At 39.2% G+C, this 24,896-nt stretch overlaps 1 protein-coding gene across 3 annotated transcripts in view; it reads left to right on the top strand.

Annotated features, from left to right (window-relative positions):
* LOC149314415 (ATP-binding cassette sub-family C member 8-like) overlaps window positions 1–24,896 on the top strand; it is a 99,078-nt gene extending 74,182 nt beyond the window's left edge. For 2 of the 3 annotated variants that reach the window (XM_089521058.1, XM_089521059.1), the window contains 15 exons: window positions 6,483–6,721; window positions 9,546–9,712; window positions 10,451–10,520; window positions 11,895–12,052; window positions 12,371–12,463; window positions 14,917–15,019; window positions 16,828–16,941; window positions 17,843–17,963; window positions 18,097–18,227; window positions 19,213–19,291; window positions 19,828–19,936; window positions 20,779–20,882; window positions 21,970–22,103; window positions 22,302–22,364; window positions 24,725–24,896. In XM_089521058.1, coding sequence (XP_089377184.1) covers window positions 6,483–6,721; window positions 9,546–9,712; window positions 10,451–10,520; window positions 11,895–12,052; window positions 12,371–12,463; window positions 14,917–15,019; window positions 16,828–16,941; window positions 17,843–17,963; window positions 18,097–18,227; window positions 19,213–19,291; window positions 19,828–19,936; window positions 20,779–20,882; window positions 21,970–22,103; window positions 22,302–22,364; window positions 24,725–24,862 — 1,823 coding nt within the window. In that variant the 3' untranslated portion in view covers window positions 24,863–24,896. Of the gene's footprint in view, window positions 1–6,482; window positions 6,722–9,545; window positions 9,713–10,450; window positions 10,521–11,894; window positions 12,053–12,370; window positions 12,464–14,916; window positions 15,020–16,827; window positions 16,942–17,842; window positions 17,964–18,096; window positions 18,228–19,212; window positions 19,292–19,827; window positions 19,937–20,778; window positions 20,883–21,969; window positions 22,104–22,301; window positions 22,365–24,724 lie in introns of those variants that run through there. The other variant, XM_089521060.1, reaches the window with a different exon arrangement.

A 24,896-nucleotide genomic window follows, 5' to 3' on the forward strand; every position in this document is an offset into this window, starting at 1 on the left:
GGTACATGCTCTGATAACCTCTCGGTTGGATTTCTGTAATGCGCTTTACATGGGGCAACCCTTGTACCAAACTCGGAAGCTTCAATTAGTGCAGAATATGGCTGCTAGGCTGGTTACTGGATGTTCCAGGGCCAGCCATATAACACCAGTATTGAAAGATCTCCATTGGCTGCCTATTCGCTTCCGGGCTGAATACAAGGTGTTGGTTATTACCTATAAAGCCCTAAATGGCTTGGGCCCAGGGTACTTGGAGGACCGCCTCTCCCCATACAGTCCACCCCGCACTCTCAGGTCGGGTGGGAAACATCTTTTGAGAGTTCCAGATGCTCGATTTAGTTCATCTCAGAGGGCATTTTCAGTTTCGGCCCCTCAGCTCTGGAACTCTCTCCCCCATGAGCTCCGTACAGTCACCACCCTTGATGGTTTTAAGAAGAACCTGAAGACCTTTTTATTTCGCCAGGCTTTTCCCCCATGAGTCTGTTGTCATCTTTTCTCCCCTGGCAATGTAATTGGCAGATTCCATCTATCCAGCCATTTGTATGGGGTTGTTTTGTAGGGTTTTAATTGTTTTTCATTGTTAATTGTTGTATTTTTATGATATGATGTATGTTTTACTTGCTGTTGTACACCGCTGTGATCCCGGGAATAGCGGTATAGAAATAAATTAAATAATAATTATTATTATTATTATTATTATTATTATTATCCATCTGTAAATCATGGCTTCCTGAGAAAATTTTGAGCATCTGTTAAATAATTTAAACATCATTTCAGTGGGAGAGACTGTGAATTAATCATGTGTGGCTAATCATGTGTGGCTAATAGATTAGCCACACATGGTTAATGTGTGTTTATTAATGAATTCTTGAGCCACTAAATTCTATAACAATGGGTTATTGAACTCCTTAGAAATAAAATTCAAAGATATAGCTGTATTAGTCTGTAGAATCAGTATGTAGAGTGATCTTGTAGTATCTTTGAAACTAAGGGCCAAAATAGAAGATCCTAAAGGCGCAGCTTGACACTGCCCCTTTGATTGCCGGATTGGGGCCATGGCAACCACATGCCGCAGCCCTAATCTGGCATTTTTCCAATGCAAAAAAAGAAATGGCAAAATACTGCTCCTTTTTGGGCTGAAAAAAAGTTGCCCTTTCTGCCACTGCCACAGCTTTTCAGTGCTCCTGTAGTGTGCAGCATCTCAACACCACACCACCAGAGCGCCAAAAAGCTGCCACCGTGTAAGTGGCAGGGTGGCTTCACTGCAGCTTTGGGGTGATGCTGGGGTGTGCGTTGTCTGTACGCCACATGCCGACACTGCCAGAAAGTCGGCATATTGTGCCTGTCTGTTCCAGCCCTAACTAACACGGCTATATCTTTGAATTCTACTACTATGGAAAGCACAGAATTTAGCCGAATGGAGGGGAAATCCATCAGCTTCTTCAAGAAACTTGCCCAGGTACAGACAGACATCTTTCTCAACAAATGCAAGCAACAGGATGTCATTCCTAAAGGCCTGCATGTGAAGAACCCTGTACAGATTACCTACCACACAGATGACAGTGACGAACTGTGTACAATCCTTCCAGGAAACTTCTCAAATTTCTGATAAGTATTATGTATAGTAAACAAGAAAAGATCAAAAGGAAAATTTGTGTAGAAGCACAAGTAAGGAACCATCCCTCTTCACAAGCCATAACGTAATTTCTTGGACATCAGGGAAACCATCTATGAGATGCATTTCTCTTCCCTGATGAAAAAGAAGGTGAATATACCTGTGAATAAACCTGTCTTGTTACTAAAAGACTCCACAACCAACAACAGGAGTGCCATGATTCCAGAAAACGATATTATAAATTTATCAAGCCACAACATGAGTCAGGCAGAGGAATCTGTTTTGTCAAGGCGCTTATTCTTCTCTGTTCCAAACCCACACACCAACACTCTCAGCTATGTGAAGGACACCATTAACTTCCTACAGAAGATATAATCCATCCACAACTTTCCAGGAAACACCATCTTAGCCACTTTGGATCTGGAATCCTTGTACACCAACATCCCACACAAAGATGGAATACAAGCCATCATGAATATCATTCCAAATGGGAACTTATCAGACCTAGTGACTAAGGTCTTCCAGTTAGTTCTCACACATAATTACTTCACCTTTAGGAACAACATATATCGTCAAGTTAATGACACTGCCATGGGTATATACATAACACCACAGTATGCCAGTATCTTCATGGCTGACCTAGAATGCTTCCTTAATTCTTGCACCCAGAAACTGCTCCTCTACCTGAGGTACATTGACAATATCTTCATAATTTGGAATCATGGAGAAGACTCACTCAGGACATTTCACCAGATTTTCACTAATTTCCACCCCATCATCAACCTCAGCCTGGAACTATCTACAGAACAAATTCACTTTCTGGGCACCACAGTACAGCTACAAAATGGACTTGCACCCAGGCTTGATCTATTACAGAACAGACTGAAGAGAGAAAATGACAGAACCCCACTAGTGGTCATATACAGCTCCCAATCAGGACCTGTCAGGCGCATCATCAATGAACTACAACCCATTCTGGACAATAATACCAGGGCTCTTGGTTGGAGACTTTTATTTGCCTACAGACAGCTTCCAAACCTCAAAACAGGTACCCACCCACAGGGAGACACATGATACAGGTACTAAGCCTTGCCACAAACCAAGATGCCAACTCTGCCTGCACATTTATCCAGGAAATATCATCATAGAATCATAGAGTTGGAAGAGACCACAAGGGCCATCCAGTCCAACCCTCTGCCATGCAGGAATTCTCAATCAAAGCATATCCGACAGATGGCCATCCAGCCTCTGTTTAAAGACCTCTAAAGAAGGAGACACCACTACACTCCGAGGGAGTGTGTTCCACTGTCGAACAGCCCTTACTGTCTGGAAGTTCTTCCTAATGTTGAGGTGGAATCTCTTCTCCGGTACCTTGCATCCATTGTTCCGGGTCCTGTTCTCTGGAGAAGCAAAAAACAAGACAGCTCCCTCCTCAATATGACATCCCTTCAAATATTTAAACAGGGCTATCATACCACCTCTTAATCTTCTCTTTGCCAGGCTAAACATCTCCAGCTTCATTCCTCATAGGGCATGGTTTGCAGACCCTTCACCATTTTGGTTGCCTTCCTTTGGACATGCTCCAGTTTCTCAGCATCCTTTTTTAATTGTGGTGCCCAGAATTGGACACAAGACTTAATGGCATCACCCACAATATTAAGGGGGGGGGGGGGCTTCATATGCTCATCTTCCAATTTATGCCATACTATGTCATCAATGCCCATCAGCACTCTACACTGGGCAAACAGGCCAGTCTTTGTGCCAGAGGATAAATGGACATAAATCAGACATTAGGAATGGGAATACACAAAAACTGGTGGCAGAACATTTCAGTCTCCCTGAGCATTCCATCTCAGACCACAGAATAGCAGTCCTTGAACAAAAGAACTACAAAGGTAGATTGGAAAGAGAAACAGCCAAAATTGGAATTCATCCATAAACTACAGTCTTGCAGCAATGGATTGAACGGGGATAATGACTTCTTGGTTCACTATACACATTTCAACACTATCTGACCCCATCCTCAGAGGGGCATTCCACACTCATCTATTCTCCCCACCTACAGGCTAGTTTCCAAAGTCAAACTGGTCTTGCCTCTTCATTTGCATACACATACACATTTGTTCACTGACAACCATAGTTTAAACTATAGTTCCATACACAAAGGATTTTGAATTTGAATTGACATTCTCACGTACCAATGGCATATAAATGTCTGTCTCTGGTTCCCACTCCACTAAATGCATCTAAGGAAGTAGACTGAAGTCTACAAAAATTCATGCTGCCAACTTTTTTTTCAGTTAGTTTCAGAAGTGCTACAAGATCTCTCTACATCCTTAGAGGTAGATTCCACTGAAATCAGTGGAGATTCAATGTGGAGACTGACGAGAACTCTGTTTGAAGTTGTCATACTTAACACAGAAGTATGTCATACATGTGCACCCACTTGGGAACTTATTTGTATAGTGAAATGGGGGGGTTAAATTTATGTTCCTGCCTTCTTAAAAAATTGTGGCCAATTCAGAAAAGTGAACAGGAAGTGACTGTGTTGGTTTGTTTAAGCCAAATTCTTCCCATGATTGATGGCAATTAGTGGCTTTTATATGCATGGAATGGTGAATCTGTTGTGTGTTGCTGGCATTCTGAAATGCTGAACTCTGTGTCTAAAATCAGTTCAGCACTTTGAGTAGCTCTTTTAAGCTTCAGGCTATAAGCTGGAACTGAGTAGCTCACAACTCACTAACAAGGGGGATACCAGCCTTCACTATCCATGATTTAGGCCCCAATTGAAAAAAAGGCTAAGTAGCTGCTTCCATTTCTAGCATTTTGCCTCCTATTCTGAAATTTCCTTTGCCAAAAGCAACCACCCTCTTTCTTTTCAAATAATGTTCTTTTCTTCATTAACACCCACAACTTCAGCAGGAACTTTTCCCTAAATGTGATGTTTTGTTCATGTTTTTTTTCTGCCACTTAAACCCAACACTTGTTAAGTCTTATTCTTTCTTCTCCATTCCTGTGCTATCTATATAGGGGCCATTCACATTACCTTTTACACCGGTTTTGAAATCAAATCTTCCACGTGAAGTTCATATTGGGCCCGATTCTATCACAATCCTTGTCGAGGCTTGCACAAGGAAATGCCCCTTACCCCAGGGTATCCAGAATCGGGCTAAAATCCGTCTTTTCTCAAAAGACCCAGGTTCCGCTAAATATGAACTTGCCCTCAATCATGATCGGGGCAAATTCAGGGAGGGATTAAGGTCAGAGGGCGGGCTGAGGTCAGAGCATTCCCTCCCCTGATCGGAGGGGAGGGGGAGAAGGAAAGAGCCGAAGGAAAAAGGGGGATCTGGATGCAAAGGGTGAAGAGGATAAAAGGAGAAATTAGGGTGACTGACGGGGGCTGCAAAGGGCTGTCAGAGGGAGGTGGGGGGAGTGGAGAAAGTGATGGAGGAGGAGGAGGGAGCCGTGGGAAGAAGGGAGCCTGGAGGGCATCCTATAATGGAGCAGGAGGAGGAGGATGAAGGAGCCAGGGCAGAGGGTGGTGAGGGTCGGAAGGAAGGAAGAGGAGGAGGAGGATTACCCAGGGAAATAGGGCTGTGGGGCCAAGCTGGGGGATGTAGGGAAATGGATGCAGCAGAAGCAGCCTCTTTTGACAATTTATGCGCATGATTTTTTGGGTGTTTGCTTTCCTCTTGCTCCTGGAACTTAAGTGCCATTATTATTATTATTATTATTATTATTATTATTATTATTATTATTATTAGCGGATGCTACAGTCAGAATGCCTGCGCTGCATTTCTCTTTTATTCTCAATTGATTCCATGGGTCAGTTGGAACTGACAGGTCACTCTCTCTCAGCCTCAATGGAAGGCAATGGCAAAGCTCCTCTAGCAGAAGAAAAAGGGTCAGGTCAAAGGCAAGGCACAAACGGAGCTCCCATCAGGCACCTTCCCCCCCTTTTTTATTTATTTTTTTTAAATTTTGACAAAATATGCACATTTTTTTTTCTTGAGGCAGATATATAGATTCACAGAACAGGGCTAGCTGCTTGTTCACTTTCCCTTTCATTTGCTGGCTTCCCTCAAAGGGGAAATGTTGCAAAGGGCAAGACTTTTTTTCCTTTGCGAATCAATCCTACAATTCGAATGTTACATTTGTTGCTCTTGTCAATTAGGCAATTGGCAAAACGATACATGCTTTTGCTACTGTCTCTTCAGGGCTAGCCTTGAATTGCTTTTAAAAGCAAAAAAGAATGCAAGGCAATCGTATCCTTTTCTGTCATTTCCGAGGTGAGGAATTTATTATTATTATTATTATTATTATTACATGTGCAAGAGGCATTCTGGGGTGGCAAGGAGTGGGGGATACAGGATGCATTAACTTGCATTTTGGGGTTGAAAATGGGGCCAAGGGCAGATCATAACCTGCACTGACCCAAATGCCCACAACACACACACACACACACACACACACGAGGTTTATTTGACAAAATGTGCGCACTTTGGGGCATTTTGAGCATGGCTCTTTAAAAAAAGGGGGGGAGGACACTTCCGATGCCCCTGCAAACGTCACCTATGACGATTGCTTGATTGACAGCAGGCGCCTTCAAGTTAAACCCGATAAGGCATGCAGGTTAAAATGCCCCTCAATCGTAGTGGGCACTCGCTCATGGAGAGATTTGGGGGAGGGGCATCCGGATCTACCCAGTTCCACCCACGTTAGCTGGGCCAGTGGGAATGGGGCTTAATGTAAGACTGTAGTCCTGCACACATTGATTGGCACACTGGAACTCAGTAAGCCTTTATTTCTAAGTAAAAATACAGGGATTTAGCCAGTACTGAGCTAACATTTTTTGTGTATTTGTTTACAGATGAAACACCAGAAAGTGATGATGATGATAATCTGTCTTCTGTCCTTCATCAAAGAGCAAAGATGCCATGGCAAGCATGCGGAAAATACCTTAGCTCAGCAGGATTCCTCCTCTTGCCTTTGCTGGTCCTTTCACAGCTGCTGAAGCATTCAGTGATGGTGTCCACTGACTTTTGGCTAGCCCATTGGACATCTAATGCCATTGCTTCCAGGGGAGAAAAAAACTGCACTGATGAGCAGGTAATAGTGTTTCTTTAACACGTGTTATACAAAATTCACAGGCTTTCCCTGAAGTTTTTGCCTTTTCATAATGAAGGGCTGCAGAAAATCCTTGAAAGTAATCTCAGCAGAGATTACTGCTGTTGTTTTGCCTCTCTGAGCTTGTAGCAGTGTAGGTTTTATAACAAACAGGATGGACACTTGCTTAAACTGCTTATCCTTTAATGCTACAACACAGAATTGTGAGGGAAAAGATAGGATAGTCCTTAATGAAACCCACAAGCATCACATCTTGACTCCTCTCACTTTTAGCCAAATCATGCATGCCTTCTAAACATAGTAACTGTGTCTTATAATTTGAGCACTGCTGCATTCCTAAACAGTCTTACCAAGATGACCTCGATGAAATTTACTCCTGAGTTAAATACATTTGGAGTTTCTTTATAAATGGTGGTGGGAGCAATTGTTGTCAGTATCTCAGTTTCATTTCACTGTTCTTTTTAAATGACATACAGTTTAACAATCTTCCATCTAGCTTCTGCTTTAAGACAATGGAAGCCTTAAAGTCACTTCACTCACTAACTTTTTGAGTAGAAACATTAATCTCTGTTGGAAAAAATAATGTCTATATTTCATAATGTGAACAGGAGACACAAATGTTCACAAAATATTGGTAAACTGCAGGGAGACAGAGGCATTGTGAAAAACAGAGGAATATCACCCAAAATAGTAATTCAATTTTTCCCCTTCCATTTTTCTTTAATATCTGTTGAAATGCGCATCATGTGAGTTCTACTTCCTTGGTCATATCATTAATACATATAATGATAATATATTTATTTCCCATCATGGAGATTCTTTATTTCATAAAAGCAAACAGCCTGATACAAACCATTATTATTATATGATATTAATATAAGAAAACCTTTAATATTTTGTTAAGGAGTTAGATTTTCTGAAACTTTTTGTTGAAGCTACAAATGACGCATAACTGTGACAACCTATTTGTAGAATTACATCTTAGATAAACAGAAAGATCATGGAAATGTTGTCAGTGTTAAAAGACATAACTGATTCAAAGAACACCATTGTTATTACAGTTTCCAGAAGGGACTAATTAATCCTGTGGGCTGGATGTGGTGTTTGCGTTATTTAATTAATATCCAGTTTGAAGTATTTGGGGCAATTTTGTTAATGAGCAAACAATCTGACTGAAAATAAGTAATAATTTAGATAGATATAACTGTTAATCTATTTTAGCCACTACAGTGGAACCTTATTATACGTGGGGGATCCGTTCCGGATCCCTCCGCGTATAAAAAAATCCGCCTATGCTCGAGCCCCATTGTTTCCAATGGGGCTCGTGCGTGGCGGCGCGGCGGCACGTGAGGTGCAATGGGTGCGCGTACCCATTCAATTGAATGGGAAACGCCGCCCCTTCCGCCCCACATGCGCCGGCGTCTTTGAGCGCCTATGCTCAAAGACGCCTATAAAAAGACCGCGTATGCGGAGGCTCCACTGTATATTTGAAATTTATTTTAATGTTTAACTGAAATCATTGTCCAATGAAAAGGCTGGGTTTTAACAAATATGAAAATATAAATGCTGAATACGCTATTTTCAAAGAGATGGTGTGAATATATTTGTTGTCATTCTGTACCTTCAAGTCATTTCTGATTTAGAGCAACACTAAGCAGTGGCATCCCTAGGGTTGGTGTCACCCAGTGCAGTGACTCATGGTGTCAACCCCCTCATTGAACTCCTCCCATTTCACACCACACAGAATCCTTAGCAATACTTTTTTGCACTAATGTTAATCGTAAATCGTAATTCGTAAATATAGGCATAGCACTGAATGTAATGCTAATAGTTGTGACATAAACAACTAGCAAAATTAAAGTTATACCTTCAAATTACAATATCATATGTACAACCTAAATGTATTTACATTTACATAGTGAAGATTTGGTTAAAATGTGATGTTTTTAAAGAAAATTTAAAAAGAATGGTTTTTTAAAAAATCAAATGTTTAAAAAATTAAAAATTTAAACTTTTGAAATTTGAATTTTAAAAAATTCTGGAGCCTCTCCTTTCTCCCTCCACTGAGCTTCACCCCACTCCCACCATCTTTTAAAGCATTTAAACTGGAAGCAGATGAATGCCACATCCCATTTTTGCCAAAAAGTAGGTGTCTGAGGAGCAGTGGTGTTACCCCCTTGAAGTGTCACCTGGTGTGGTCTACACCCCCCCCCCCAGTGATGCCACTGACCCTGAGGCAATCCTATCATGGGGTTTCCTTAGCAAGATATGTTCAGAGGGGGGGTTGCCTTTGCATTCAGTGAGTTTCCATGGCTGAACAGGGATTTAAACCCTGGTCTCCAGAGTCATAGGACCTTATCACATGGGGGAAACTGAACAAAATCAGGGGTTTAAACAGTGATTATCCAATGCAAAATGTGATATCACAATTAAGATTTTCACACGACGTCGCTATTAAACAGGCAATAAACAACAACAAATAATTTACAGGGAAATCCTGAAAATGATTTGTTGCTGTTTATTGCCTGTTAATAGCGATGTGTGTGAAAATCTTAATTGCAGTATCGTATTTTGCACAGGATAATTGCTGTTTAAACCCCCAATCCCCCCCCCCCCCCCGATTTCCCCCGTATGATAAGGTCCAATGTCAAATACTCAAACCATTGCACCACACTAACTGTGAATATTCTATATAGGTAAGGGTAAAATGTCCTAGGGCCATTGATCTTGTACATTTAAATGACTCCAAGTACTGAATGTTTTTCTTTTCTTTCAGAGTCATTCTTTTCTGTTCTTCTTTCTTTAGGAATGCAGATTTGATCATACCCACTATTCAAAGATATTCACCATTCTTTGCAGCCTTGGAATTATACTATGTCTTGTAACATCAATAGCAGTAGAATGGACTGGTTTAAAAGTTGCCAAGAAACTACATTGTCTTCTGCTGAATAAAATTATTTTGGCCCCAATGAGGTACTCTGTTATATGAAATCAGAAAAGTAAATTATATACACACACAATATAAATTAGAATATTTTACCTGCAGTTTCACCATATATGATTTGTTATTGTTTAGTTACTTCTTCAACTTTTAGAGCAATCTGTGGAAACGACTTCAGGCATGAACTGCATTATAAAATTATAGTCTTTCTTCTTTCCTCAAAATAAACAAGAACTATGGGATGATCTCAGAAAGCCATGAATGGCCTAATCTAGTGCACTGTTCTCATCTTATTTTCCACTTGACACAATGAGCCTTGGGTGAAAACATAACTGTGTTTTGTTCTGGATATGTAGACTGATTCTTAGAAACTTAATATATTACCATTGAATGGAAAATCAATATTATGCTATGTTTATGAAATGATTTGTTAATTGTGCTATGGATTTGATATTCAGATAGTTGGCAAGTTTTCTGCTTTCTATCTTTTCATAGGAAAGATTTTGCTAGGGTAATTGTATTATTCACTTAGTTCAAGGAATTAAGGAATCTGAAAGGGTGATGCAGAGTTAATGCAATTATATTGTTTAGAATAGCATAATCAGCAATTCTGTAACCCTATCAAGCAGTCTCTTGCTTCCCTTTGTTAAATTATAGAGTGTAATAGGCTACAGTAAAGCACATAGTCTAGGAATAATTAAAATCAGCATAATTCAATTTTAAAACTTTTTTCAATGTCAAATTTGGTGGTCTTTATTGCTTATGAACAGGTTTTTTGAAACAACACCACTGGGAAGTATACTGAACAGATTTTCGGCTGACTGTAACACTATTGACCAGGTACTTTTCAATGCTATTCAGTAAAAGTGAATTTTAATTTTCTCAGGCATTTTCAATCCAATAACAATTCTGAATGCAAACTATATTTAGGCTGTATTTCGACAATATAAACAATAATTGCATGCTAAGAGGAAATCTTAAATGTGATGCTTAATTCTTATATTCTAACATTTAAATTCTTAAATGTAAATCTTTCAAATAAAAAAGGAAAGGAAACATATGGCTCCTCATTAGGGGAGGCTGACTTTTTTTTAACAGTCATATTAAAAGCTACCATGCCATCAGAGCTTGAACAGCTGCATCCAAAGGTTACATTTGTCTCACATTTCTGTTGTTAGTTTAGTCTCAGGGTCTTCAGATGTACAGCAATATACAGTCATTTGCTTTAACCAAACTGAGAATCCACACCATAATTTGAACTTTCAAATATACCACAGGCAAACCATGCTTTTGAATTGCTTGTCTTCTTTTATTTCTGATCTGATCATCTTTATCAGGTCACTTCTGTCTCCATTCCACAACATCTTCCTGGCAAAGGCCTTAGTTGTGATTTCAGATAGATAATAAACCCAAGTTAGTACAAACTGTGGTTTACAAGCCAAATTCAAATTGTGGTTTCAGATCCCAATTAATTGTCCCCAATAAATAATGGTGTGGTGGCTTAGTGGTTAAGATGCCAATTCTGACAATCAGAAGATCAGAAGGTTGGCAGTCCGAGGCCCGAATGCTGCATGATGGAGTGAGCTTCTGTCAATAGTCCCAGCTTCTGCCAATCTAGCAGTTCGAAAGCATGCAAATGCAAGTAGATAGATAGGTACCACTTCAATGGGAAGGTAACAGCATTCAGTGCAGTCATACTGATCGCATGACCACCTCGGACAACTCTGGTTCTTCAGCTTAGTAACGGAGATGAGCAACACCCCCCCCCCCATAGTTAGTTACCACTAGACATTCATGTCAAGAGACTACCTTTACCTTTTTACCTTTAAATAAATCAAAGTTAGTGCACAGGCCTCGGTTCAGATATTAAGACATGCTGTCCCAACCCATGTATCTGCTGAAAGCGGGTTAGGATTCTTCTGTCCAGATGTCAACTTCTCATAGCTTAGTCTTATGCAATTAATTGTGTTTAAACTTTTCCTACATAGAATTATGTCATTTGTAGTTCTAAATTTCATCCAATGATAGACATGTAGAAAAAACTCTGCCTAAGCAGTGCAGCTATATATTAACATTTTTACCAATATCCCCCACTTGGTTTACTGGAAAATATTCAAAATCATATATGATGTCACTACTGATCTCATTTAATCTTTGACTTATTTGTATATCACTTAGTACTTATTGTTATGTTCTCTGTGTTTTTTTGCTTAGCATATTCCTGCCACCCTGGAGTGTTTGAGCCGTTCCACCTTGCTCTGTTTATCAGCACTTGCTGTGATTTCATATGTTACGCCTGTGTTTCTCATAGCACTAGTTCCTCTTGCTGTCATATGCTATTTCATCCAAAAGTACTTTAGAGTAGCATCAAGGTAAGCATTTCACAAGTATATTAAAATGTAAGGGGAAATAGTTTGCTTCCATGTAAATTTGTGTTTATGTACATATGACGCAACATAGAAACACAAATGCTAAATACCTCACACTGGTTAAAAACACATCAATAAAAAGAAACAGACTTCTGTGCTTTTATTTTATTGAGCTAGATAACTTGATGTGTTTTTATTTTTAAAATACCACATCTCTTCCAAAAAAATTTAAAATGTAGTGTGTGTGTGGGTAGGGGGAGGCTGACTCCTTCTTTTAAAACCAATAGGTTTTAAAAATAAAACATTAACATCTGTTTTTAGGGACCTGCAGCAGTTAGATGACAGTACTCAGCTCCCATTACTTTCTCACTTCTCAGAGACTGTGGAAGGTCTGACAACTATACGGGCATTCAGGTATTTTTATCTTTATTGCACTTGTTTTCCATCACTACAAGAAATGTATTCATTATGTGCTAAATAAATATCCTGACTCCATATCTGATAAGGACATATAATTGCAATTTTATTTCTGCACGTATATATGTTTGTGTCATATACAGGAATAGTTTGGCTCAGAAGACTTCAATCATAAAATTGGAAAACCTTTGTCAGAAACTATGGATGTGCTCCATAGACATACGCTGTCAGAACAGAAAAGCCAGCATTATCAATGCATATTTAAAGCATACATAAATTCAAATTTTAAGCAGGCCATAATCTCATTCATTATTAAACGTAGACACACTATTTTTCCTCTTTTCCATGGAAGGCCCCACTCCTTCTCTCACGCCAGTTGTTCTCAAGAGACTGACGTTGGCTCTCTAGGCACAGCCTCAGCCACCTTCCTGCTCATTAACCACAAACAAATGTGGGCAACAGTCTTAACAATTAACACACTGTTACATGTCCCATGATTTAACAGCAATATTCTGTAATACATTATAAGCAAACAAAACTATGACAAGCAAATCCACCTCTCTTAATCTTGGCAGACAAGCTGAAGGACTCTGTTCCTTACTCTCTCTCTCTCTCTCTCTCTCTCTCTCTCTCTCTGTGTGTGTGTGTGTGTGTGTGTGTGTTACACAAGCAATCTATTAATATTTTTATTTATTTAGAATATTCTTTAAGATTGTCCCTCCACTCACTGAGTTGATATCCAAATAAGAATAAAATACAGAAACTACAAAAAGCTGGACAACTTTTTGTACAAGTAAACTGGGCATTAATAATAAAAATAGCAGCATTAATTATTAAAAACTAAATGCAACAATACTGTGTTCGCTAGATATCTGAAGGATGAGAAAGAGTAGCCTAATCTCCTGGTGGAGGGTGTCCCATAACAGGGCTCAGTTACATGAAGGGCCCTGATTAAAATGTCTAAGAAACTCACTTCTTTAGGAGAAGAAAAAAATAGTAGAATCTCATATCACAGATGTAAATTATGACCAGGCTCATACAAGAGGAAACAGTTTACCAACCAGTTATGTTTTTCTAAGAACCTTGAATTGGGCTTTGAAACAAGTTGGAAGCAGGTGCAGATGCTTCAAAACTTGGACCAGAATTCTCCATCTAATATTTAGTTACATAACTACCTTAGCTTCATAACTAAGTAGTATCTCCAAACCATCCCCACCCCCAAATCTTGACTTACTGGGCAACATGCTATTGACTATGTTGGAATCATTAATAGGAATCACATATTAATGTGTAATGCTAGGTTACACACTTGTAACTGTGATCATGAATTCCAGCCTTGGCCTGTAAACACAATCTAGATAACACTGTAGCCACAGCATTTTGCCCAGCTGAGGTTTCTGGACATACTTTATTGTTAACCTTTTCTTAAAGCTTCCCTGATGTTTCTGTCATCTTTGTTCTCTTTAACCTGTATAAATGATCCACAGCCTATTCACCAGTGTGCCTTCTTGACTTCTCGTTCCTCATCTGCTAGTAATATTAATGCTGGACCAATGGCTTGTTTGTTTGTTGGATCTAGACTTTGATACCTTGAAATAAATTGCTTCGTGAGAGGACCGGCTCAAAATTTAGTCTGGCAAACTGATTTCAAACTAATTTATAAATATCTGTGTATGTTTGGACTAGACGTTTATTAGTTCAGTATTTTATTTGCTGCAAGTTCCATATACAGCTTAGCTATATCTAGTGTTTTTCCACATCTGCCTCACATGCAATAGAAGGGACATTTGAAAACTGAATTCTAATCTCTAGGCAAAGCTCTCAGATCTTGCATTTCTAAAATTATCCCAGTAACAGAATCAAGTTAAGGAACTAATTTAGCACATCCTTGTTTATCTTGACCCTCATTGTAGCTGTCCAAATTTGATCAACATGGGTTGAAAACAATTATCTGCAACAAATAAATCTTCAAGTATATTTTTATAATTCCCTGCATGCTATTTTGTCTATTACAGAACTGCCTTCTGCTGCATTTAAGCTAAGCTATACTGAAACATGAACTCTGCATGAACTTAACCTATGACTAAGTAATGTCTGATAGCAAAGAACTAGAATATAAAACTAAATAATTAACCAGCACAAATGGATTATACATTGTAATGATCTAAAGACAGTAATACTTTTAAAAGTCACAGAACTGTATGATTCTCAAAATAACCTTCCCTATCCTCCTAGCTATTGCTAGTGTGATTATACATATAAAGATTTGTATTCCTTTATAACAAACAGTTTATACCAGTTTGTATTTATTTATATTTCTCTACCATTGTTAGTCCCCATGTTCCTTTCAAAACTGCTTATTTAACATAAGCAGGCCTTATGTTAAATCTGTCTTCTGCTTACAGAATCAACTGTTATCCTAACATCTGTATCATTCTTCTTTTCCAAAGGTATGAATCCCGGTTTAAACAGAAGCTCCTTGAATATACAGATTCTAACAACATCGCTTCCCTTTTCCTTACAGCTGCCAATCGCTGGCTGGAAGTTCGGATGGTAAGTGCTCTAAGGCTATATAAAATTATGTGTGTTGTCATGATATTGTACATTTTTATAAGGTACTTGTACCTTTAACCAATGCATAGCAACCAAATTAGTAGAAAAACCTTGTTTCTAACCAAGAAAATCTTAACTTTGTTGAATTTTACTGGTCATACAGATATCAAAGGAATGGGAGGCCTTCAGAAAGGAAAAGCAGCCAATCCACATGGTCATTTAATGCTTTTATGAATTGTTCATGTTATGTCATTTTTACAAATTACAGGGCCGGATCCCAAAAGCGATGTTATTATATTAACTAGTAAACATCAGTTGCCATGTACTCCCTGAAACATCATATCTAAAGAAATTTACAGAGCCATAGAGGATCACATACAGCACAAGATACTGTTATTTCACTGTGATTGCCTAAATAGCTGACTTAACCACATAATTATTTGTTGCCTACTACCTTTTAGAAACTGGGCAGAAAATGAACCTAATTACAGATTAGTGTTAATTACTGTTGAAACTGGTAAAGAACTTATGCCAGTCAACCTGATCTCATCGAATCAAAGAATCGTAGAGTTGGAAGAGACCACAAGGGCCATCCAGTCCAACCCCCTGCCATGCAGGAACTCTCAATCAAATTACAGACCATTCTGTGAATTGTTTCACATTCTCACTACTTGCACAGAAAGTTGTTCAAGGCCTCTCTGTGTAAATAATAGGCAAATGGCAGTGAGCAGCCTTCGAATCTGCTGCTTTTGTGTATTACCACCAAAGAAGGAGGCAGCCACCCAATAGCACTAGCTTCCAAGCAGCAGCTTGCTTTGTCAAGAACTGACTGGTTCTTTAATGTCTGGCTTTGTTCAATCCTCAGAACCAAGATAAGAGAGGTGGCTTGGGAAGTCACCTGTCAAAAAAGGCACAGGCAGTTTCCCAAATCTCTTATAGTACCCTGTCACTAAGGACTGTACAGAACCAAACATTAAAGAATCAGGTGGTTCTCCATAGAACCAGCCTTTGCTGAGAAGCATGTGCAAGTGATACAGTGTAAGACCTCTGGGTCTTGACCAAGGATTGTTAACACACATTGGAAGTTTCCCATTAGCGACATACATGTGCTTACATATGTGGCTTACACATGTATATGTCTCTATTTTGGATAGAGCACAAGGAGCTTTTCTCTTGCTCAGTGCACAAGAAACTGTTCTGTTGCTCTGTACTACATCCCAACCTTCCTCTCCAGTAGCTATCAAGCCCTGGGAGGGATTGGCACTGCTGCTGCTGCTTACAGGTTTAGAGTGGAGGGTGGAGAGGATCGTTCAGTGGAGGAGGATACAGCTGGTTTAGATTCCAAGAAGAAGGGGAAGGATGGTGCCCTTTGTCTGTGAATGTGCTGACAGTCCCCTCTAGACCAAGACTAGCTGCCTCTGAAGGCCCACAATCTTCAGTCCTGCACTAGATGGATGGCATAGCCAGGAGCCAGCTGCTTGCCCTCAATGTCAGAGAGTTTGTGAGGATAAAATGAACAAGGCAAAATCATGTATGTTTCAACTTTTTAAATTGTGTATGCCTTTAATTTTTAAATGTTTTAAATGTTTACAGTTTTATTGCTTTTTTATTACATTGTAAATTATTCAAACTGATTTTATAGAAAGCCACCCAGAAATTTTATGATATGGATCACAACAGAAACATTTTGAATGAATAAATGAAGTGAAGTCTTAAGATCCTGAGACAAAGGTCAGGATAAACATGCAGTGAAACGAATGACAACTTCTTCTACACCATGGTTATTTACATTCTTATTATTGCTTTAGGAATATATTGGGGCATTTGTGGTGCTCATTGCAGCTGTTGCTTCAATTACAAACTCTCTGTACAGCAAGCTCTCTTCAGGTCTTGTAGGCTTGGGACTAACATATGCTCTGATGGTAAGTGAATTAAAATGAAGATGCTCCCTTCAGGCATTGGGAGAGAGTGGAAGGATTAATGTTGCCTTTCAGTTTCCCAAACTGTGCAGCAAGTGCTAGACCTAAGCATTCAGTTGTTTCATGTTTGGTACACTGGCCATTGTGGTCAAGCCCTCCACCCATAAATATGGGGCAAGACAAACTGAATAGTATAATTGTAATACCTTTATTGATACTGACAAATTACACCCTTATTGACAAACATTTCAATTGGATAGAAGAACTACATAGTACTGTATTTTCTGGCATATAAGACTACTTTTTAACCCAGGAAAATCTTCTCAAAAGTCGGGGGTCGTCTTATATGCCGGGTATTGTCCTATAGGGCAGATGCTGAAACCTCTGAGCCGGACAGGAGAATCTGCGGTCGCCGCATATGGTGGGGGGAGCTCAAAAACGGCCACGTATGCGACGATCGTATGAAAGCAGCTACCGCTCTGATAGTCTTGGAGACAGGAAAGGCTGGGCAGGCAGGAAGAGCTGACCAATCCAAGCAGGCTTTGTATACAGCAAGGTTTCCTGCTAAGTACCTGCATGTCATTTGAATTAAAATTACCATATTGAAATCAAATCTGATGTTTTTTAATTTTTGATTTGGTGTGCGTTGGAAGAGGGGTAGTCTTATACGGTGAGTATATCCCAAACTCTATATTTTAACTGGAAATGTGGGGGGTCGCCTTATACGCCGAGTTGTCTTATATGCCGGAAAATATAGTATTTAGCCTTTTGTATAATGGGAACTCTACTTTTCTTGTAAGAGCAAACAGTGACATTGGATAATTTTGAAGTCAGACTTATGAGACCATTGATATATTATATATACCAGTTATAAAACAAAATCTTACTTAGTTACTTGTTTTAGGTATCCAACTACTTAAACTGGATGGTCCGCAACTTGGCTGATATGGAACTCCAGCTTGGAGCTGTGAAAAGAGTCAATAGCCTTATCAAAACAGAAGCTGAAAACTATGAAGGCTTTCTCTGTGAGTATACTCCTATACATGTTGCAGGGAGAGCTTCTTAAATGTTTAATAATTACCAGCGAAGAACACTGAAATACCATGTTCATCATCAACAGTTGTTCTTTTCGTATACTGTATTTTGCTTTGTATATAGCTCCTGCACAGATTCCTCAGAACTGGCCTGACCAGGGTGAGATTCAAATACAGAATCTGAGTGTCCGCTACGACAGTACTCTGAAACCCGTGCTAAAACATGTCAATGCTCACATTTCTCCAGGACAAAAGGTAATTTAGAAATTAACCCTCAAGATGATGTCTTTAGTTTTCAGTATTCAATAAAACCTGTATCTTCAAAACAAAGAGCAGTTTTCCCTTAATTAATATTGACAAATGGTCCCCATTCTATATAAGATGCACAGGATTGTTCTGCTAATCTTGTTTTTAAAAAATATTTGTCAGCATTCTTTTGAGGCTTGCTTATTAAAATGTTGTTGTTGTTGTCGTTATAATTCCAGTGCAATCTTAAGTATATTTATTCCAGGAGTATGATCCACTGAATTATTACTGGGTCCCCCCTACAACTCTACATGTGTACAATTGTGGTCCTAGCACTGTGCTAAAGGGATGAGTCAACTCTGCCTTGTGGGCAACCCTGTCATAGGGTTCTCCTGGCAAGATTTATTCAGAAGAGTTCCCCATTGCCTTCTTCTAATTGTGGTTGCTAATTGTGATGTCTTGCACAACTGGACTTCTCCTTCACCTCCTCTTCACTGTACCTCCATGCATCCACTCACCTACAAATGTACTCCAGAGTGTTCTCTAACCTATTAATGCAGATTTGTGAACGTGCAGGATATCAGAATACATCTCACTAGCACTTCTGTTTCACTGTCTGGCAAATACACCTGAGTACAATCCCTTCTCTTCTTCTGTGAACATTCGAAATTGCAACTTTATATGTAGAAAGAGAGGAATGACCACTAACTTAAGCCAGTGGCTTAAGTGATCAATTTATTACAGTGTACAATCCTTCTCATACTTAGAATACTTCTGGAACAATAAGCATAGCTAGTAATACTTTCAGATCTTTAATTGTTCGCACATTTTTTGTCTTCTCCACATTCTATGCTGTCACTGATAATTTAACACTGTGTTTGCATGACTCACTTTTAAAATAATATAATAATGAATATTTTAAAATTACTATTTTAATATAAATATTTTCTCTGCTGTTTCTGTTGTAAACATGTGTTCTGTTTCTGATTTTCAGATTGGAATATGTGGCCGAACTGGCAGTGGAAAATCATCCTTTTCTCTTGCCTTTTTCAGAATGGTTGACACTTTTGAAGGTGGGTATGAACCTGTACACAACAGGCTATACCTTAAAGCAGGGTAAAGGGGCCACATGCAAACCCGCTCTTCCCCCCCATGACCCTTTTTTGCAGCCCTCCACTCCTCCAGCCCCCCCCCTTTTTTTTCTGGAGCAAAAAACAGCGAATTCCCTGTCTTGGGAAACTCCAGGAATGGCAATTCACATTTTACTTGGGTTGCAGGATTCCCTGCACTGTTTAAGTTTTTAAAATATCACCCTTGCGAAACTGCAGAAAATTGTGTTGTTTTAGATTGGGGTGATCCTTTTGTTTCATTGGGGTTTTTTTTGGGGGGGGGGGGCATTTTTAGCAATCTATGCAGTCCTTGCAGTGTTCCAGGGAGAGAAAATTGGTTCCTAGACCCTTTGTGATTACACCCCCCCCCCCCCGCCCTGCTGTACTTGTACACATCAGACTGTTAGTATTAGAGCAGCACCTCCCATTTTCATTTTACTTGTATTGGGATTGTTGTAGACAATATAAACCACATGTATTTTCTTTTAAAACAACAACAGGAAGGATCATAATAGATGGTATAGACATTGCCAAGCTTCCCTTACAAACGCTGAGGTCCAGGTTGTCTATCATTCTTCAAGATCCTATTTTGTTCAGCGGCACAATTCGGTAAGTGTTATCATGTCATCCATTCGGAAGAGTCCTACTTATATTCTCTACTGCCAGCCTTTGCAATATGGACAGAGGTTTTTGCTGCAAGATCATCACTCACTGCTAGCTAGCTATATATATATATATATATTTCACGTTGGGACCCAACTATTAGGACATCCAGTCCTCCCAATAGGCAGAGATAAATGTTATTTATAAGAAAAGAAGTCTAATGTTTTCATTAGTTCATTAATTCTTAATTGGGGCTTGGTCTACAATCCTCTCTGGGTCCAAAAGTCACAATTATCTGAAAAAGAGCTACAAAGCAAAGAACTGTAGAGTTTCTATATGTGTCCCTGCACCATATCCTCATGTTATTTTCTTTTATGGCATACTGTTGGATTTTACAATGAAAATATGTACAGTATCTACTTCCATTCTTTTCAGTCATGTTGGCTACATGATCACAGAGTAGTCTCTGACAATGCTGTCTGTTTGGCTTAGTAATGGAGATGAGTACTGCCTCCTATAGTCGGACATGACTTGACAACCTTGTCAACAGGGAATACTTTACCTTTTATTTACCTGAACACAGCAAGATGATTTAGAAATGGCTGTTTATATTCATTTTTATTTATGTCCCTATTCCAACAATTTTTATTTTATTGAGGCCATGTCTAAATATTGTAAAGCATGTATAGTTACATTAAATAACAAAAAAGCATGTTTCTTTTGTCAGACAATCTTTTGGATTCTTTACTTTAAACTGCAAAACAAGACATGCAATTGTTATATGTTGCTTCTAAGGGTGACAAAAAGCTTAATGTCTTGATATTCTTTTTCTGTATTTCCCCCCTCAGATTTAACCTGGATCCAGAAAACAAATGTACAGACAGTATGCTGTGGGAAGCTTTGGAAATAGCACAATTGAAGCATGTGGTGAAAGCTTTACCTGGAGGGTTAGGTAATAACTCCTTTATGTGTGTGAATATCGAATGTTAAAAACATATCCATTAGAGTTTTAAGCTGTATATTCCAGATTTTCAGAGAGTTAGACGTAGCATTGTGGAATATATATTGTTCTTTAATATGCTTTCATTTTTTTTTTCTATCACCAGTGCTAGTAAGACAGGATTTCTACATTTCTACAGGTCTTTCAGCAGCAAATTAGAAAGGCTTAAGATAATACAGTAGGCACAAAACATTAAACCTCAGTTTAATGAGATCCTGCATCATTTGCATGGATCATAATGCTCTATACATGCAGCTATGCAGCTCTCCCCTCACAGCAGTTGCCAAGCCCCAAAGCAGCAGTGCTGCAGCCAATCACGTATGTGGGAGGCCATTCAGATTACCCATTTCATCTGTTAGTGGAAGGAAAACAAATGGAGGGTGACCACCACCACCCTCCATAAACAGCCACACCAGCACCCTCAGGGCTAGACAGCCATCTTGGGGAGAGTTTTGGACAATGTGCAAGGAGCTAGGAAAAGCTCCTTGGCTACCGTGTGAAAGAAGACATACAAAAGTTACACATGCATACATTAGCAACTAGATTATAGCCACTTTGTTTTGGAGGAGGAAGAAGTCCAAGTAAATTCTTGATTTCTTGTACACCTCCATACCCTCCCTCACCCAAGTCTTGATGGAGCATGGTAACATTCAGTTTCACTGTCCACAAAAGCTGGCTTTTTGTTAAATCCATCAAGACTACAGTGTCCAGTAGATCACCTCTTATACTGTAAGAGTTCCTTCTTTAAGTAGTGAATTTTTAATTGTTTAACTAACCAGAATTTGATCTTAACCACATTCTCTGGTTCATTTGTGACAAATAGCTCTTATGGAAGAAGGGAAGATCATACTATAGGAGAAACATTTAAGCAGTGAAATTGCTGTCAATATAAAAAAGAATGGGGTGGGAGAAGTGTGCTTTCTCACAGCACAATCCTCTTTAATGAAAAGAGAGTAGGAGAGGGAAATGGATATAATGAAGGATATATATGTGGATTTTAGAGTGCATGCACTTCTCTAAATAATTTTGTTTTGACTAGATGCTATAGTCACCGAAGGAGGAGAAAATTTCAGCCAAGGACAAAGACAGCTATTCTGCTTAGCCAGAGCATTTGTACGGAAGACAAGTATCTTCATCATGGATGAAGCCACAGCATCCATTGATATGGCAACTGTGAGTCAATGCATCAAAATATTATTTATAAATGCCAAAGTGGCAGAGCTCCTGAGTTGAGTGTCATATGACACGTGTAACTATGATGTATCCCCCATCCCACTCCGCTCCCTCAAGGAAGCACCTATTTCTCATTTTTGCCCAATGATTCCATTTATGTGACTGAATTAATCAAAATATATTTTGCCTGCTTTTTAGGAAAATATTCTGCAGAAAGTAGTAATGACTGCATTTGCTGACCGTACAGTGGTGACAATTGCTGTAAGTTTTATTTTATTTTTTGCTCATGAGAAACCATATATTTATAATATAATTGTATTTTTCTTCTGTAACCAGGCCCTTTTATTTGATTTTAAGGGAATATCTAATTAAAGTGAAGAGTTTTCTTCTACTTTTAGTGGTTATTTTTTTTAACAAATTAAATAGATATAAGATAGATAACACATGACAAGAGAGAATCGTACTCTAAAAATTAATGGCCAGAATCCTGTTAAGAATTTACATATGCATAAACACTGTAGTTATGGTGTTACACAGGGAATCTCATCCCAATCCTCCCATCTCCACTTACCAGCAAGCAGCCACTGCAGTCAGTGGTGGTCTGTTGCTCTCTTGATTGAGAAGCAGTTGGCTGATGTTTCCAACCCCTGACATAAAAAATCTCTGGTGCAACAGCCAGAATTAGGATCCCTGCCATTTAAAAAAAAAAACATTTCAGTAGGCTGATACAGATTTGTTTAGATGTCATTTCTAAGGCATGCTTTGCTTAATTATGGCAAACTCCATACATAAAAAGAAAAGTCATCAGTGATTCTGAAGATCTGTTCATAAGAGCTTCTCACTTGGGAATGATGTCTACCAGGTAAATGGTGATATGATAGCCCTGTTTAAATAATTGAAGGGATGTCATATTGAGGAGGGAACAAGCTTGTTTTCTGCTACTCCAGAGACTAGGACCCGGAGCAATGGATAATAATAATAATAATAATAATAATAATAATAATAATAGGTTTTATTTATATACCGCCCAATCACTGGGAATCCGAGCGGTTTACAATAGAGGGGATAACAGACAGTTCCCTGCCCACAGGCTTACAATCTAAAGACACGACACAAAAGGAGAAGGGAATGGTGAGAGGGGGAGGGGATCAGGTCCAGCATTCTTCTCTCCCTCTGAGGCCTGGACCAAGGCAGATGGACCGGAGGGAGGGCTCTTCTTCTTCAGGCCAACCCCTGATGGTACTGGGCCAGCCTTCTCTCTCCCCCAGAGGCCAAAAGATGACAGTTAGGGAGGGAGGAGCTTCTTTCTTCAGGCTAGCCCCTGATGGTACTGGGCCAGCCTTCTCTCTCCCTCAGAGGCCGAAAGATGACAGTTGGGGAGGGAGGAGCCTCTTTCTTCAGGATGCAAGCTACAGCAAAAGAGATTCCACCTCAACATTAGGAGGGACTTCCTGACAATAAGGGCTGTTCGACAGTGGAACATACTCCCTTGGAGAGCGGTGGAGTCTCCCTCCTTGGAGGCCTTTAAGCAGAGGCTGGATAGCCATCTGTCAGGGATGCTTTGATTTAGATTTCCTTAATGGCAGGGGATTGGACTGGATGGCCCTTGTGGTCTCTTCCAACTCTATGATTCTATTATTCTAAGATTTTTCCAGCAGCAATTCCCAGATGGATTTCTTGTGGTGTATGTTCCTCAGCTAATATGAATTGGCAGCACCAGCTATGAAACTATACAGATCCCAAGTGTTTTCACTTCAGCCATTTTTATACCAGAGGCATTATCTTGTTTTAGAACAAAGAGGACTGAAAAGCAGTTCCAGCTCTTGATGTGTGACAGAAATTCCAAAATGCTCAGGATGTGTTTAATCTGATGGTGTGTAGATGTGTTAAGAGTACAAAACCCCCGTTGTGCCCTCCACATCTGGAGGACATAAGGGTTGGGAAGACTTGATTTAGTCTGTCCAAGAATACAGAATACAAGAATGCAGAGAGATTTCAATGTATCTGTTTTATCTATAAAATTAGTTAGATGTCACTTTTTGCATAGTTTTATAAAGCAGCATAAAACAATCAAATTAACATAAATAATAGTGAAGGCAAAAAATTCAAGTTAAACTGAAAACTAGGTTCCCTCCATCCCCAAATGTCTTAATACTTCATTCAAAGCTTTAAAGAGATGATGCCAACTAAATCTTTCTAGGGAGGAAGTTCCATAATCTGAGTATCACAACAGAAAAGATGCTGACTTGCTTCCCATGTAATTATTGCCTTGTGGTTCTGGGATATATGCCACAACCTCTTATGTTGAGTGTGATCAAATAGGAGAGGACAGCACTTCATATGGTCTAATCCCATACTATTTGGGGATTTATAGGTCAGAACCAGCAGTTTAATTGTGCCTGGGAATTAACTGGAAAATAAAGCATATGAAACAAAATTGGAAAGATAAAATTGCTCTCTAGATTAGAATAATATGGTCTACATGATCTGAGAACCTGTACAAGTACTGTAATATTTATCAAACTTTGATTTTGATATTAACATGAATTATCTAAAAGTTTGTCTATTGTCCTTGATTGCATTTAGTAAACAGGATTCTCATCATGTATTTTGTTTTCCAGCACCGAGTGCACACTATTCTTAACTCAGATATGGTTATTGTAATGAAGAGAGGAGTCATTCTGGAATATGACAAGCCAGAAGTCCTGCTGGAGCAAGAGGAGAGTATCTTTGCTTCTTTTGTCCAAGCAGACAAGTAAATGCAAATAAATTAAATCTTTGAAAATTCAATTT

This window comes from Sceloporus occidentalis, unplaced genomic scaffold (assembly GCF_023333645.1).
Source record: "Sceloporus occidentalis isolate IW3139 unplaced genomic scaffold, rSceOcc1.0.p SCAF_4, whole genome shotgun sequence".
Classification (NCBI taxonomy): Eukaryota; Metazoa; Chordata; class Lepidosauria; order Squamata; family Phrynosomatidae; genus Sceloporus; species Sceloporus occidentalis.